The 16,334-nt window shown below is 37.3% G+C and overlaps 2 protein-coding genes across 2 annotated transcripts in view; both read right to left on the minus strand.

Moving 5' to 3' along the window:
- The window catches only part of LOC122666271, a 43,306-nt gene extending 40,929 nt beyond the window's left edge, over positions 1 to 2,377 (minus strand). The window contains exons 1-4 of the mRNA XM_043862443.1: positions 2,172 to 2,377; positions 1,327 to 1,423; positions 1,114 to 1,218; positions 908 to 985 (exon numbers count right to left, since the gene is read on the minus strand). Of these exons, the coding sequence (XP_043718378.1) occupies positions 908 to 985; positions 1,114 to 1,218; positions 1,327 to 1,423; positions 2,172 to 2,272 (381 nt within the window). The 5' untranslated portion in view covers positions 2,273 to 2,377. The remainder of the gene's footprint in view (positions 1 to 907; positions 986 to 1,113; positions 1,219 to 1,326; positions 1,424 to 2,171) is intronic.
- A 10,795-nt stretch (positions 2,378 to 13,172) lies between these two features.
- On the minus strand, positions 13,173 to 14,989 carry LOC122663941 (trans-cinnamate:CoA ligase, peroxisomal-like). The gene has a single exon (XM_043859615.1). It carries the CDS (start codon positions 14,962 to 14,964, stop codon positions 13,216 to 13,218), a length of 1,749 nt encoding a protein of 582 aa, XP_043715550.1. The 5' UTR covers positions 14,965 to 14,989; the 3' UTR covers positions 13,173 to 13,215.
- Between the last annotated feature and the right edge of the window lie 1,345 nt (positions 14,990 to 16,334).

Raw genomic sequence — 16,334 nt, forward strand, 5'->3', positions numbered from 1 at the left:
ATCTTATAATCTGATTTTTTTTAAAAACTAATCCTCCTTTAGAAATCGTGGAGGGGAAATAAACTAAGTAGCACTTAAGTAAATAAAAGGGAAAAAGACTGTTTTACCCCTAATAACTAAACTCTAAAAAAAAACTAAGTATGGGAAAAAGAAAGGCTCCAACAAAAACACAAAAACAGCCAAGTCATGGCTTCTTCTTCTTCTTTCTCATGCTTGGACGTGCATCAATAACCCATACCCACAATTATTGGTTTATCTTTTCTTTCTTGTCACTTAGTTACTTCCTTTCACCTTTAATTACTTCAGGCTCTTCAGTTACTTTTAGTTCCAAGATTGTCCTAGGTCTTTTGATATTAATTCCCTTTGAATCCTTTCCCCCACCTATCTACTAAATTACCCTTTAAGATTCCCGCTATTTACAATTCTGTTACTGCACTTATAATGTTCAAAATATTTACTGTTTTGCTACTAAGATCTTGAATTGAGTCTTTTATTATCCGAGGGCGTCCATAGCAAACCCAAATAGGTTTTTGTGACGCAGGTTCCGCATCACAATGCCTTCCCTATTGGTAAGGTCTCAGGAGTGACTATTGAAAGCCATGCATCTTACTTAGCCACCCACCCCCCCTTATTCACAAAAAGTAATTTTATCTTGTTTAACCAAAGAGGCAAGGACAATCCAACCACATTTAGCTACATCCAGTTCAACCCAAATTATTTTTACGAGAAGTTAAACTAAAAGTTGAATACATATGACCAATGGAATTTGTTTACAAAGGCATATTTTCTTTAGCGTTCTTTCCACTTAACAATAAGCAGAGAAGATGTGGCAAATTAAATCCGATGCTTCCTGCTCCTAAAGAAAAGAAATTCTAAATAAGTTACACAAAAGGGTAAGTTCACCCACCTTAAATGAACCAAATGTTAGGCCCTTCTTCCGATTTGTCAGCTGTGACATCATGACTTTATCATATGCCTTCTCCAACTGCAAAGAACATAAATTTAAATACCTCAGGATCCCATATTAAATGAAAACCCGTATTTCCTAGAATATGCCAAACATGAAATTTAACGAGAATATCAAATTCAAGCAAAAGACCCTTTGTAACCTACAAGGTCAGCAGTTGCTTCATCACCTCTTCTCTCAGCATCCTTCCGTTTTCTTGTATATGCTGCCTTAATCATATCAAATCCTTCTATGGAGCTTACACCAAGAACCTTATATACGCATACAGAAGAGTCGATTGGTAAGAAGAAAAAAAATTACTGGCCACTGCTTATGATTATTCCCATAAGAATGGCAAACATAACATGAATTGAAGTTACCTCATATGGGTTAACATCATTATCGGGATTAGAACTTCCTGCAGCAGATGAAGCCATACAAACCACCATGGACTTTCGGGGAATTGTTCTAGAATACCTGTTCAAACCAAGACCATGCTAAAACTAAGGCATTGAAAAAATAATAAACAACTATAATAATGCTATTTGGAAGAACAGGCTCAGGATATAGTAACCCAAAATGGGTCGTGTGTTTGCCATTCCACCTCCCTTTTAAGCACTACCTCAGTAATACTCTTCCACATGGGAAAAAGAAAGTCACTCTATCACCCTTGTTCGATTGAAAAAAAAGAACTAAAAGACTGCAAAATATTATCATATGACAAGGCTCAGAAGTGATTAATCCAGAGGATCCATTATCAGATAGATAACTTAGATATGCCATGTCGATGTTCCAAGTAGAAGAAACCTTTGTCACTACAGGCTTCAATGCACGCAGGGACATTACCAGATACAGTTCGCCTTTTATAATAGAAAAGCACAAAACTCATAGAACAGAACTCATAAATACAAAGCCTCAAGTATGTATTCTACTTCAACCATAAGTTTCATAAAACCTCAAGCCTATTTCTTGTAATTGTATAAGAGATGACAAACAACGGATAGAATGAAGTACCTACGGCACCTCAACAGTATGAAATATCAAATAAAACTAATCCTCAAAAACAATATGACATTCAGACTTTAGATGCAGGCGAGAGCATGAAATTTTCAGAAATCGCAAAACCTCGTAAGTAAAGATAATATTAAGCAGAAAGTACAGGGATAAAAGGCAATGGCACGAAACTCAGGTTCAAAATTACTGAAGCTTTCGCGACAGATATTACCTAACAAACAGAGGGAGAGAAGGATCACGAGAAGCTAAAGGTTTCCTTTGAGAGAAATGATAGTTGGAGCACTGGAGGACGTTTGAGATCGCCATCGCCATTTCTTTGAGCCCCTTCAATGGTGAAACGAACGAGCTCTGTGAAATTAGGGTTCAGCGCTTTTAGGCTTCTCAGAGGCTTAAGGATATTGTCGATAGGGAATGGCAGAAACTCGCCATTGAATTCTGTTGTTTGACTCCGCCAGTGCTACCCTAACTAGAAAGGAACATATCTCAGACTCTCAGAGTATTCTTTTTTTGGTAAGAGACTCTCAGAGTAGTCACTATTTTGGCGCGAATGCACAATTATAGAGCACGCATGGTGCGGAGTGCGCATTTATTTTCTATTTTTATTATTGAGGTCAAATGTTCTCTGTGTGGGGCCGTAGGATGCGCCCAAACACATGGGGTGGGCGAAACGATCGCACCACCCCCCCTAAAGTTTAGGTTACTTTAAGGGAGAAAGAACGCCACCCAGTCGCACAGGTGCACACAACCGCGTAGAAAATATCTGACGCACATCCTTGGAAAAGCAGAAAGGACAAGGAATACACCAATCATTTTGCGCAACCAATAGCATTCCTTTTCCCTAACTTTAACAAACAAAACTTTGTAAACAATGCATAATATATCTTTACAATGCAAGCAGAGTACCCTACATCCTCTCACATTAAAATTTTTAAAGATAAAAGTTCTCTATGTTGGGGAGTGTACCACCCACACGACCACGCCCAAACACCGTGGGGGCGAAATAACCACCCCACCCCCTATGAGAGGTATAAATCCCACTCCTCATGATGTTTCCACGTGCTCCTTCATTGGACCTCACATGTGCAGGAGCCACGCTCTCCCATTTTTTAATCATTATTTCTCTGACTTTAAATATATATTATAATAATACAATAAGACATGTAATGAGGTATAGTATATGTCTTGGCTGAGAGACCCTTTTCCCTATCGTTATTCACATCAGAGGTGGTCTAAATTTGGTGGACAATGAAGACCAAGGTTCCCCAATCAGTATTTTCATGTCTAATTTCAACATAAAATGAATTTGTCAAGTGGGAAAATAAAGCCTTTAAGAATTGAAACGATGGGAGACTGCACAACAATGGTCAAACAGTAAGAATGCATGAACATTAGTGATGTAAATGAATAGTTGAAATCCGTTTCCGTATCCGTGTCTATATCTGTTTAGCACTATTCGAATCCGTCCGAAAGCTAAACGGATGCGGATACGGATAGGCTATAGCTATCCAAAAAGTTATACTTACATGTAAACGGATAAAATATTCGATCTGTATCCGTGTCCGTATCCGTTTAGCACTATCCGAATCCGTTCGATAGCTAATTGGATGCGGATGCGAATATAGCACTATCCGAGCCGAATCCGATCTATTTACAACCCTAATGAACATACAAGGGAGGTATTTTATTGAATTTTGGATCTAAAATTCAACACATAGCTAACCCAAGCCAATCGTGGAAACATACACATCATGATCCATTTGGCAAAAATGAGGGTGAGCTGCTTTGATGTGAAAATGAGTTTTTTCCCTTTAGGCTCTGTTTATTTTAGTGCAAAGTTTTCCTTGTTGAAACATTTAAATACAGGAGGTAAAATATGATTTAAATGTCATAGTAAAATTTTTTCAATGTTTGTTTTATTATTTATTTTTCATAGTAAAATTATTTAAAATAATTACATAAGCTGCTATTATAACAAATTTGAATTAGGCAACCCATATCATATGATCGTAAAACTCATGGATAGATATGAGACTCACACATACATAGGTTTTATATGATTACAAAAGACATGCTTAATTTGGGACGCTCTTGTCTTTAATTTTATTTTGCCAATAATTAGGTTGATAGCCATTCATCGTGTATTCAAATTTGTTAATCTAAAACTAAGGAATATACTTATTAATTAATAAAAAAAATCATCAATTGCTATGGAGGCTTATAAAACACATATGAAACATACCAATTCAATTGTTTATATGTTTGCTTCTTTGTTTTCTTTTCAGCGGCAACGGATTATGAATGAATGTATACCTATACCATATTGACCAATCCGTATTGATATCAATATCAATATCGATCACCACCGATACCGATACTGAATCCTAAAACGAAAATGGTAATTGTTTGGGTTTGGGTCAGGCTTTATTAGTGGCAAGGTCAACCCTAACCATATTTCCTATGTTTTGAAGCATTCAAGTTCCTTACATATTTTACAAGGTAATTAGGTTGAGAATTTGTGGGGGTGAAAAAGATGGGGTGAGTGGGTTTTGTCTTAAACCAAATTCAACCCCTAACCATTAAATTTCACAAACCCTTATTTGTGCTCCCTATATAAGTCACAACATCCATCCATGGTAAGTATTAGCATGAATGCCAAACCACATAGCAAAATTAACCTGTCTGTTTAGGTAAATTTATGAAATTCAGAAATTTGAATGAGATTATAGTAGAAAATGGATTATGGGCATATAAGAGCTCCTCTACTGGTGAACTGCTCAATTTGGTCATATAATCTTCTATCTTCCTTGTGCTTTAAATTGGATTATTTAACTAAAAAGAGTGTAATTACCCACTAAATACATGTATATACATTGCATTACAATTACCATAATTAAGTACTATTGAGATGGATGCAAAGTGGAGTGTAGATTGAAAATTTTGAAGTATATTTTATCATTTGAATTGAAGTTAAATAATACATGTATGCATGTATGTATGTATGTATGTATGTATATAATATAAAATATGGGATAAATATTATTTGTCCGAGAACATTGAGTATGCTAGCACCTCCCTATGTCTATCTATCTATTCCCCTTATGAAATGACATCTTTACCCTTATTGGTGGAAGAGAGAGAGAGAGACCCAAAGAGTACTAACCTATGCTATGCTCCCGGACAGAGACCTCTATCTCATAAAAGAAAAATGAGTTTTCTGATATTCAGAGACTTGCCAGGCTAAGCCCAACATTATCTCAAGTTTAATTTTTTATTTTTTAAAGCCCAAGCCCAATCCTAGGCTTAAACAAAGAAGCCCAACCTAGTTTCCTTTTGGGGTTTGCCGGCTCAGGTGGGTTCGAGTAAAGCAGCCTAACCGCCTACTACCACGACAATATATGGGTAGAGTTTGTCATGAATGTGTGTGTGTGCGTGAGAGAGAGATATTGCCAAAATGTTCAAAAAAGTTGAGGGTGAGCATTTTGTTAGAATATTAATAAAGAATAGACGGTAGGTTTGACCCCAAGCTACCAAAGAGTGTTAGACGGTTTCGGTTTGATACGGAGTATAGTAGGCAGAAATCAAAATCAAACTATTTATTAAATGGTTCGATTTTATTATAATTATTTTCAATGTTGATTGGTAATGAAAATATGTGCCCAACTTCCTACAACTTGATCAAAATACTAAAAGCTATAGGATCCTTAACTATTGCACTGTCAAATTGAGAGGTTGACAATTAGATAACTAGTATATTTTTTACAATTATTATTAAAATTTGGGTAGAGACTCCCAAATGATGATTCTATCATTTGGACCCGTGTCTTAAAAGCTAAGTATTTTCATATAAAGTCTATTTTTTATTCCAAGGTGATGTAAAACTTGGGTAGAGACACCTAAATGATGATTTTACCATTTGGACCCGTGTCTTAAAAGTTAAGTATTTTCATATCAAGTCTATTTTTTATTCCAAGGTGATGTCTAAACGTGGTTTCTGGACGTGTAATACTATTGCTTTTATCCTTTCAATGCTCAAAAAGATGGTGTACTTCAAAATTGGGAATGGAAAAAAAATCTCTTTTAGGGGAGGACCCTTGGATCCCTTCCATCTCTAGTTGCTCTATCCCTTGGAGTGTATTTCCTTTGTTTGTGATGTTATTCCTAACTTTAGTTGGAATATAACTTTACTTATGTCTTTGCTCCCTCTTTTTTTGTTGGAGAAATTTTAAGATTCTTATTTCAAGACATGAGGACCAATATTGGTGGTGTTCCGTGTCTAAGAATCGCCACTTCTCAACTCGGTTGGCTGCAAAATACATTAGGCCTCAATTTGCTCATTTCGTGATTCCATTTTCTCGAATTGGTGGTATTTTCTTTGGAAACTTAATTTACATCTTAAGGTTAAACTATTATTTTTGAATGTTTTATAAGTAAAAATTCTAGTCAAAGCAACTCCCAAATTGGATCTCGATCGAGTCTACTTGTGTTCTTTGTGGTTCTTGTGATAAATCCACCTGACACATCTTTTTATCATGTGAATGGACTAAGCGAATCTAGGCTACAGGCCCTTTAGGATTGAAAATTGAGTTTCTCTATAGTTCTTTATTGACACAACTTTGTGTGGCACTCATCTCATCGAATGCTCTTAACAAACAATCTCGTATTTGGTTTTTCTTAGTTTATATGATTACATGTTATGCTATCTCGCATGTCAGAAACAAAGTTGTTAAGGATTTAGTTATGGCTGATCCAAATTCGTTTTGTCAATCTATATTAAGATGGATTTCAGATCTTAACATTTGCCACCCTTTCTCATCCTCCCAAGTTGAGCTTTATAATCTTACTTCTTTTAACCCATCTCCCTTTAGATTTTTACTTTGTGTAATCCCAACCCCATGCTAAATTACCTTATTTTAATTTCCACAAGAGCTTCTAACTCAAGTCTAGAATCCTCTGGTTGTGTTGTATGCATTTATTAGACGGACATTTTGTTTTGATAGCTGCAGGGTATATAAACTCAGCGATTGATCTAGAGGTCGAGATATTTGAATTTTTGCAAAGTTTGAAATATGCACAAAGGTTGCACTTAAATATTAAAGAAGTTTGGTGCAACAACAAGGACATATGCCTCTTTTTACCAGCTCCATTAACCACTACTTGGCCATGGAACCGTCTCCCACATCTTCTCCAAATGTCCAATGCTACTAAGAACTTCAATGAATTGGTTTTCTCTATAAACACAAATGCTAACAATGCTAGTCTAACTAGGATCTTGTTCTGCCATGCTGCATCAGCAAAATTTTGTAAATTTTGAAACTTTTGTACACTTTGACAACCCCTATTAATATATTTTGTTTTTCTACCAAAAACAAAAATAGTTTATTCTCCTTCCACTCAAAATTTTTTTTGAGAGGTATACAATGGTCATCATCTTTTTTATAAGAACATTATCCCAAAAAATGAAAAAAAAAAATATTATGATAATATAAAATTAAATGGAAGAGAGATTTTTGCCTTTCATGGGGATGGGGTGATCATTTTACAAGGACTTGTGTTTGAGTGCAAAAGCCACACTCCCAAACAAGCCCCTTTCCCCTAATCAAATCCTTTATACTACATGTTGCGGAGAAGTCTCCAAAATACCATTTAACAAGAAATCACATGTACCATAATTCAGTTAATTAGTTTAACAAGTAAGGAAATGGAAATAAACATGAATTTGCAAGTGAAGGTATCTAATCCTAGTTTTAGGAATCGACAAGTTTAACTCATTTGATTCGATCCAGGCAATTTTATATTTGTATAGGGTTTTGGCTATAACATTGCCAAAATCATGTATTTAACCATATGGATTATTTATCCAATATATATATATATATATATATATATGGATTTATTGTAATTCTAATATGGGAAACATGTGTCTATCTCTCTCCCCTCTCAAGGAAAAGGACCACCCTACCCCTTCCCATCCTACCTTTCCCATTGGACAAGGCCGCCCGCTTGCCTGGAGTAAGCGGCATGCTCAACCCTCTCCCTTTTAATATGTAGGTAGGGATTTGCTCTGATTGATATAGCTACATACAGTTAAAAAACCTACGAGATATTCTATAAAAAAAAATAATAAAATCCTATGAGATACACACAAATTAATATGACTGCTACCAATCAGAGCTGAGAGCTCCATTGGGTATGAACACGAATATATATATATATATATATATATCGGGCTTAACTAATTTCAAACCCTGCATCGTGATCGTCCGTTTAGCTAACTTGGCTTAGCTTGGACGGGCATGGTACAGTTTACATATGGTCGATCGGTCTCGGGCAATAAGTGAGCTACAAGAATCAAGCCTTAACCGGATCTTAAGCGGGCTATGTGTCTATTTAACTCTAGACAAGCTCTAAACGGTGCAACCCTAAAATTGTTCTCCAATGTGGCTGGAAGGGGATATCAATAAAATGAGGCCCAAAAATCTTATCGAGATCCACCCATCATCAAATCTTAAGATTTTTTAAGGAGTAAAAGACTATAAAATTGTTTGATATTCTGATAAATACCATGACAAATCTATGAAATATTAATGAATACTGAGAGAGTATATTTCTACCTTGTCAAACATCGGAACATGATGACGAGTTGCATCAAAGATTAGCAACCATAGTTGCACATGCATACAATTTTTGTGCTCGGAATCGACTTCAGTTTTTGTGCCTGAATCTTTAGTTTATGGGCAGTGCAGGGAAAAATGGTAATTTCAAACAATATTAAAGGTCGGGCTAAAAGGGTGGGTTTAGGTCGGGCATATAGTTGGTCAGTCCGATTAATCACCGACGGGCAAAGACCCCACACCGGAAACGACTGATATTACACTTTTAATAATCGAGCTGATCCGGGTCTGAAATTGACACCCCTAGAATATATATTAACCAAAATGCCCTCACATTCTGATGACTAGCTACCAAAAAACGAGCTCCCGGCCTTGAGTTGGGTAGAGATGCAACAACTACGTGAATGGCCCAGCCAATCAAAAGGAAATAAATGTCCGAAAAGGACGACCATAATACTACTTGGACAAATGACAAAATTAATATCTCCAAGAAACCTTCTCAGCTATTTCTTGGGTGGAGGAGGAGAAGCAAACAAATTAATACGTGTATGGCCAGCCGAAGCCAAAGCAAAAATTATGTCCCAAAATTAAAGGACAACCAACCAATAATACTATAACAATCGTTATCATATTGCTCGATCTTGACTTTCTTCATATGTGTTTTGCACGCAGTGTGAGTTTGTGATTGTGTTTCAACTTGTCCACATGATTTATAGGAAGCGATCTTTTCATTTGATACACACAGCTAACTAATGGTTTGATAGGTTGATTTAGAAGGGAGGATCTACAATGACTTTAGGAGAAATGATGAAGAAATTTGAGCTTTTCTGGCATTAATGTTTGTTTGGCAAAAGCCATTACATTCAATGCTCAGTTGATAGATATTAGCCACTCTTTTTCTTTTGCTTCTTTTCCTTAATTTGTTGGATATGTATGACCTTAAGAGAAATGATGGAAAAATTTGAGATTTTCTGACATTAATTTTTGTTTGGCCGGCGAAAGCCATTACATTCAATGTTCAGTTGACAGATATTAGCCACTCTCTTTCTTTTTCTTCTTTTCCTTAATTTGTTGGATATATATATCTTTAGGATTTTAATGAAAAACTATGAATCAGAAATAGGGCTGCAACAGGGTCGGGTTGGGCCGGGTTTTATAGAACCCTAGCCCAACCCTAAGTCCCCTTAGCTGGGCCCAGGCCCGACCCGACCCTGACTCAGGCCAGAAAAATCCAACCCTGACCCGCCCTCAGGGTCGGGCCGGGCCGACCCTGATTGGCCCTGATCATGGGGAGGGGGAAAAAATGCATGGGCTAGAATGGGTTGGGAAGAACTTATTAATTTTACATAAAATAACAATATAATAAATTATATAAAACACTTATTATCTTCATGTATAATATATTATATAAAAAAATGTGGGTGAAATTTAAAGTCTATAATGTATAAATTATATCAATATATATTTTATAGTATAACTTAAATCAGGGTCGGGCCGGGCCAAGCTTAGCTCAAGACCTCAACCCTAACCCGACCCTACCCTAACTCAGGGCCAGAAATTTCCAGCCCTGACCCGCCCTCAGGGCCAAATATTTTAGCCCAGACCCTGTTGGGGCTCAGGGCGGGCCAAGGCGGGTTTGGGCCGATAGGGCTAAACTTGCACCCCTAATCAGAAACCACATGGTTTGGTTTGATTATTAATAAAATGGTAGGGGTCAACCCGGATCCTAGGTAATATTCGGGATAAAAAAAAAAAACCCACATAGTTTGATAATACTATTTTGGTTGAACTCTAATATATATTTTGTTTCTCTGTGGTTTCTCCAGTTCCATATAGTTTAAAACCTCTTAGTTTGTCATGTGTTATATATGTTAACCTTAGAATAAACTCAAGATAATTTCAACTTGGTATCATTATAGTTAAGGATCACTGATGATTGACTCGGTAACTTGACAATGGGTGGATGAGATGGGCATCGTAAATGGATAATAGACAAAGAGGTGAGTGGATGAGGTGGGCTTGGTAAATAGATCATATACAAAAATGGGTGGATGGGGTGGACTTGGTACACAAATCATATACAAAAATAGGTAGATGTGGTGGGCTTGATAAATGGATCATCATATATAAAAAGGAGTGGATAAGTCAGTTTTTCCTCTCCACAAGAGTACACTTAGATGGAACTAGTCATGGAACTCTGGGACTGTATTGCCAATTTGGATCCTTTACTGTCGAGTTGCCCAGTAGGACCCTACTGCCAAGACACAGCAAAATGATAAATGACTGCCTTACCCTCACTCAGGCAAGACGCTCGGGCAGGAGTAAGACGATCATTCCCCATAAGTTCATATATGCACCATACATGACCGTGTACGAAACCTTTTATCAAAAAAAACAAATAAACCTTTTGTTAATGATAGGAATAATTGTTGTGTTGCTCTTATTCCCGTGAACCTAACATTATTGTTCACACGAAATGGGGGTCTGAACTATGAAGGGTGTGGGCCCATGTAACAATTATTGTTGTTGTTGGTTATATAATTGTACCGTTTAAAAATGCCAGTGATCATGTTATATGGGGCTTTTAAACTGTGGGGTTCATGACAGCAACTTTGATAACTAAGCTCAGATATTGAGGACTGCCAGTGTGGCTGTCCAAGCCACTGTCCTCGTACTGTTTTGTTCTGCAAGGTTCACCAAAAGATAAATTTTTTTTTTTTGTTCTTCTCACTTATTATTAAAATTTAGAACATGCAAGGTCAACCTTTAATCTTTATTCACTGCATAAGGACAAAAGATACTATGTGATGCACAAAAATTGATTAGACCCAATTTGGCCGACAAAGGCTAAAAGTGTCTTCTCAATATACTCCACTTTTTTTTTACCATAAAGAAGGATGATGTGGTGATTTTAATAATTAAATACATAAAGTATGATCATAATTGACCACATTTCAATTTCCATGTCCTTCAGTTTTTTTGGGAAAGATTGGACACACTACCAAGGTACCTAACATGTGTCCGCTGACCTTTCCCTCAACCTAGTGAAATGAACCCTGTATCCATGGTTGTCCCCCCATGTGTCTGTCGTCTGCCAGTTTACCTAGAGTGTGCGATGTGCCCAAGTCTGCTCAATTTGTTTAGATCATTAGATGGTAAGGGATATGTTTTTGTGGTGTCAAAGATAACCTGGCCTCACCAACACATTCTTGACACAAAATAAACTTTGATATTATCCAAACTTTATTTTTAAAATTTCCTTCTAAATTTTAGTCCCAATTGAACCTCAAGATGGGTTGAAACCAAAGTTCACAATATAATTGAAAAGTTCTTTTAAAAGTTACAATTATTTGAAAAGGAAAAAAATCCTCACGTTGTCTACTTAATGTATGTCATTTCGAAGGATTTATTTAAATCATTTTCTCCTGACCATTGTGGGCTCTACTGATGATACCTACTAGTGTGATGCCATTGGTGTGACAGGGGAGATTCCACTGGTACAGGAAATCCACTTGGCCCTTAAATTTTATTGTTAAACTCAAGATGCAGTGATTTAGCCTTAGCAAAATATATGTTATAAATTCAATTGTTGGAATAGCAAAATTACTCCTCCACACAATAATATAAGCCATATAAAGAAAAACTATATTGAAAAGAAAATAACATGTAACTAATAGGATTGAAAGTTGAAATTTGGATGACACCGGAAAAGCTACCAATTGTGGATATCTAAAAGTTTCTTCGGTGGCAAACATTTAAGTTAGTGGAATATTAATGGTTCTGACACCTAATCCCCAAAACCCAAATTACAATTTAAACAAAACACAAAACACAGGTGAAAGGAAATAAGAAACTACGAATGAAAATTTGCAACTTCAACAAAAAATTAAGCTGTAGAGATAATAGGATTAAGTTTACAGCAGGTAAATTTATATTTGGAGCAATCTTAACAAAACTCTTTTTTTTTTGGGGGGGGGGGGGGGGGCTGAAGGGGGTTTGAATCCCATTGTTTTTGCAAACTTACCCTTAGGCTATGTTTGGATGCTGAGAAAAGAAAAAAAATTCAAAGAAAATTTGAATTTGAAGAAAGAGATAAATACATAAATCAATTATTACATCATCATGATTTTTGTCTTTGTGTATTATCATGATTTTTGTCATGTTTTTCCTTTCCTTGGCATCCAAACATAGCCTTAAAGATACTTTCACCTGTTCATGTATTGGTACTCTTTCCTTGATCCACCATCACCCTTACATAGAAAATCTCTAAATTTCACCCCATTTATATATATAATGGTTCATAGGTTCAAGACCCACCAGTTTACAGATTGTAATCATAAATCCCTCTCCCATTTCCATGCTTTTAGCAGAATTGAAGTTAATGTCTAAGGCTATGTTTGGATGTCACAGCAACAGATTTAACCTGGAGAGTTTTAAGATCCCCAAAAAACGAAAGAAAAAGAAAACAAAAATTTGCAGAAACAAGACTAATAAAACCTGTCAATTAATTTCTATTATTGCTTATAAAGGAAAGCAAGCATAACATACGCTAACGACCAACATATACACTTTAGTACTAAAGGGCAACCCCCTTCCAAAAAAAAAAAAAAAAAAATTCAAAAAAAAAAAAAGCCCGAAAAAACCTCACAGACGAGACATGGCCATCACTGCTTGTTCCATAGGCTGCTGATGTGTATACTGTGATCTCTGATTCCTGCTTTGTGGGGTCTTCTGGTTAATATTACTCTCTGAAACAGAAAACCCTTTTGCCTCTTCTCTCAACTCAAACTTCTTAATCTTACCAGTAGCAGTCTTTGGGAGTTCCTCCTTCATCACAACCTTCTTTGGAGCCATAAAATGTGGAAGATTCTTTCTACAATATAAGATAATATCACCTTCCTTCACCTCTCCTTTCTCTCCTTCCTCTCTTTTTCTGAGTCTAACAAAAGCACAAGGTGTCTCTCCCCAACGTGGATGAGGCATTGCTACAACAGCAGCTTCTAACACACTTGGATGTTTATATAATATCTCCTCCACTTCAACGCTATTAATGTTCTCGCCGCCGGAGATGATAACATCTTTAGATCTGTCCTTAATTTCCAGATACCCATCTGGGTGAATCACTCCAACATCGCCGGTAACAAACCATCCATCTTTGAAAGCTTTGGCAGTAGCTTCTGGATCCTTAAAGTAGCCCTTCATAATACTACTTCCACGTAACACAATCTCACCCACACATTTCCCATCTCTTGGAACACTAATCATGGTGTCTAAATCCTTCACATCTACCTCAGCCAGCGTCAGCACGCTAATACCTTGCCGGGCCTTCAGTTTGGCTTGTTCGTGACGAGGCAGTTGATCCCACTTAGCTTGCCACTCACACACTAAAGCCGGTCCCGTTGCTTCTGTTAACCCATATGCATGTGTTACGTGGAATCCTAATTTTTCAATTTTCTCAAGCAACGCTGCAGGTGGTGGTGCGCCACCAGTTAGTATCTCAACTGGTGAAACAAGACGGCGGCGCTCCGCTGGTTTCGCTTCTAGAAGGATGTTAAACACAATAGGTGCACAACACATGTATGCCACCTTGTGTTCGAAGATTGCTCTGTACATGTCAGCAGCACATGTGTTGCGAATGCACACGTTTGTGCCGCCGCGTGCGGCGACTCCCCATGTGAATGTCCACCCGTTGCAGTGGAACATGGGAAGTGACCATAAGTAAACTGGTTCATCCCCCATTTTCCACTGCAAAACAAGGCTGAGAGTGCTTAGGAAAGCACCTCTATGGCTATAAACTACACCCTTAGGCTTCGATGTCGTGCCGGAAGTGTAATTCAGCGTGATCGCATCCCATTCGTCGGCGAGTGGCTCCGGAGTGTACCTCGGATTGCCGTCGTGGATGAGTTGTTCATACTCAAGCTCCCCTAGGCGAATTCCGGTAGGGGAATCAATATCGTCGATGACAATTACAAATGGTATCAGAGATTCTTCTGTGACAAGTAAGCGGAGTGCATCACGTGCCATTGGAACATACTCGTAATCAACAAAGAAGACTTTAGCTTCAGAATGCTGGAGAATGGTGGCAATGTTCTTTGCATCTAGCCTTGTATTCATTGTGTTGAGAACACCTCCGGCCATGGGAACAGCAAAATGCATCTCATAAAGTGCAGGAATGTTTGGTGCAAGAACTGAGACAACATCATTCTTGACGATGTTAAGTGATCGGAGAGAGCTAGCAAGGCGAAGACAACGTTGGTGGGTTTCTCTCCAAGTGAATTTGGTTCTGCCATAGATGACAGAATTGCGGTTTCCATACACAGTAGCAGCTCTTGAGAGGAAGCTAATGGGAGAGAGAGGTACATAGTTTGCAGGGCACTTGGGTAACATGTCCATTTTTTAGGGTGAGGGGTTGAAGTAAGGAAGAAGGTGAAGGAGGAGGAGAAGGAGGTAATGAAGAAAGAGACAGGGAAATATGGGTTTTTGTTGTTTTTGAGGGATTTCTCGGTATGGAAGTGAGGGGTGAGTAGGGGGTTGGGGTTTATATAGGAGAGAAGGAAGAGTGTAGTCCATAGGTATAATTTGAGGTTTGGAAGGAAGAAAGGGTCAGTTATGTGGAAGTTAGGAGGGAAGGTTCAAAGATGTTATGTGGAAGATGTTATTACGGTTTGAACAGAAGACTATTGACCTTTTATTGCCTTTACATCGTTCACATTTTGTAGGGCTTCCCTGTTTTTTTGGTAGAAAGGGCTTCATTGCGACCCCTTACTCTTTAACACTATTTTATGTCTTTGTTTATATTATTTTGGCTTTGTTTTTAATTTACATATGTAAACTTCTATTTGCTTCAACTTCCCTCCCTTTGTCTTTATTGCTCTTGACTCTATTCTTTTAAGCCCAATTGGATCTAGACTTTGAATCTAGTCCTCTCGACTTTAGGTATGATGGTCTAACCCCAATTCATGACGGCTTAGACCATGTAGAGATATTGGGATATTTCCTTTTTTGTTGGGGGGGGGGGTGAGAAAGAACCGCTACCTGATCGCGTGTGGCATGTGACCCTTATGCTTGGACAGAGGCCTTACGAAATGACCACTGTACCCCCATAAGAAGGTGGAAATCCTAAGGGTGCGGCATTCTTTTCACATGACACTGTGTCTGACACAGGCTGGATCCGCGCACTACACGCAACTAGATAGCATTTTCTTTCTGTTAACACTGAAAACTCTAAAGTTGATGGAACGTGTTAAATCTAGCCATTTAATCTATCTCATACTAGGTTGACCTAATCTAACGCCCATACATTAGAATAAACTCCATTAGACACATATATAATACTTTCCTTATTATATTTTTCCCATCTTTCTTTACACCCCAACATTGATGAAAATAAGAATCAAGATCTAGATTTTAGACTCAGTTTCAGTTAGGATGAAAATTGAGATGTGTTGGATCTCATTTTGAGATTTCGACATTGGATCTCCTTATTTTGAAAATTAGAATCAAAACTTGGGTTTTCATCTTAAGTTTTGTTTTAATCAAGCTCAAATTCAAGACAACTCATAGAAAGTGATCAGTTTCAACCAAGATTTAATTCTATGGATGGAAGAACTACATTAAAAGGGAGGTCCAACTTTTAGGCTCGTGGGTAAAATAAAGAGTATTTTCCAAGAACTTCTCACTTTGAGCCATAAGGCTCACAACAACCCTCATTCAAAAAATTATTTACTTCCAAGAAATTGCTATGAACCATTCAAGTAGGAAAT

The sequence above is a fragment of the Telopea speciosissima genome, chromosome 6 (genome assembly GCF_018873765.1).
Source record: "Telopea speciosissima isolate NSW1024214 ecotype Mountain lineage chromosome 6, Tspe_v1, whole genome shotgun sequence".
Classification (NCBI taxonomy): domain Eukaryota; kingdom Viridiplantae; phylum Streptophyta; class Magnoliopsida; order Proteales; family Proteaceae; genus Telopea; species Telopea speciosissima.

Coding starts and splice junctions, on each gene's coding strand:
- LOC122663941 (XM_043859615.1), bottom strand. CDS start 14,964: ATGGACATGTTACCCAAGTGCCCTGCAAACTATGTACCTCTCTCTCCC.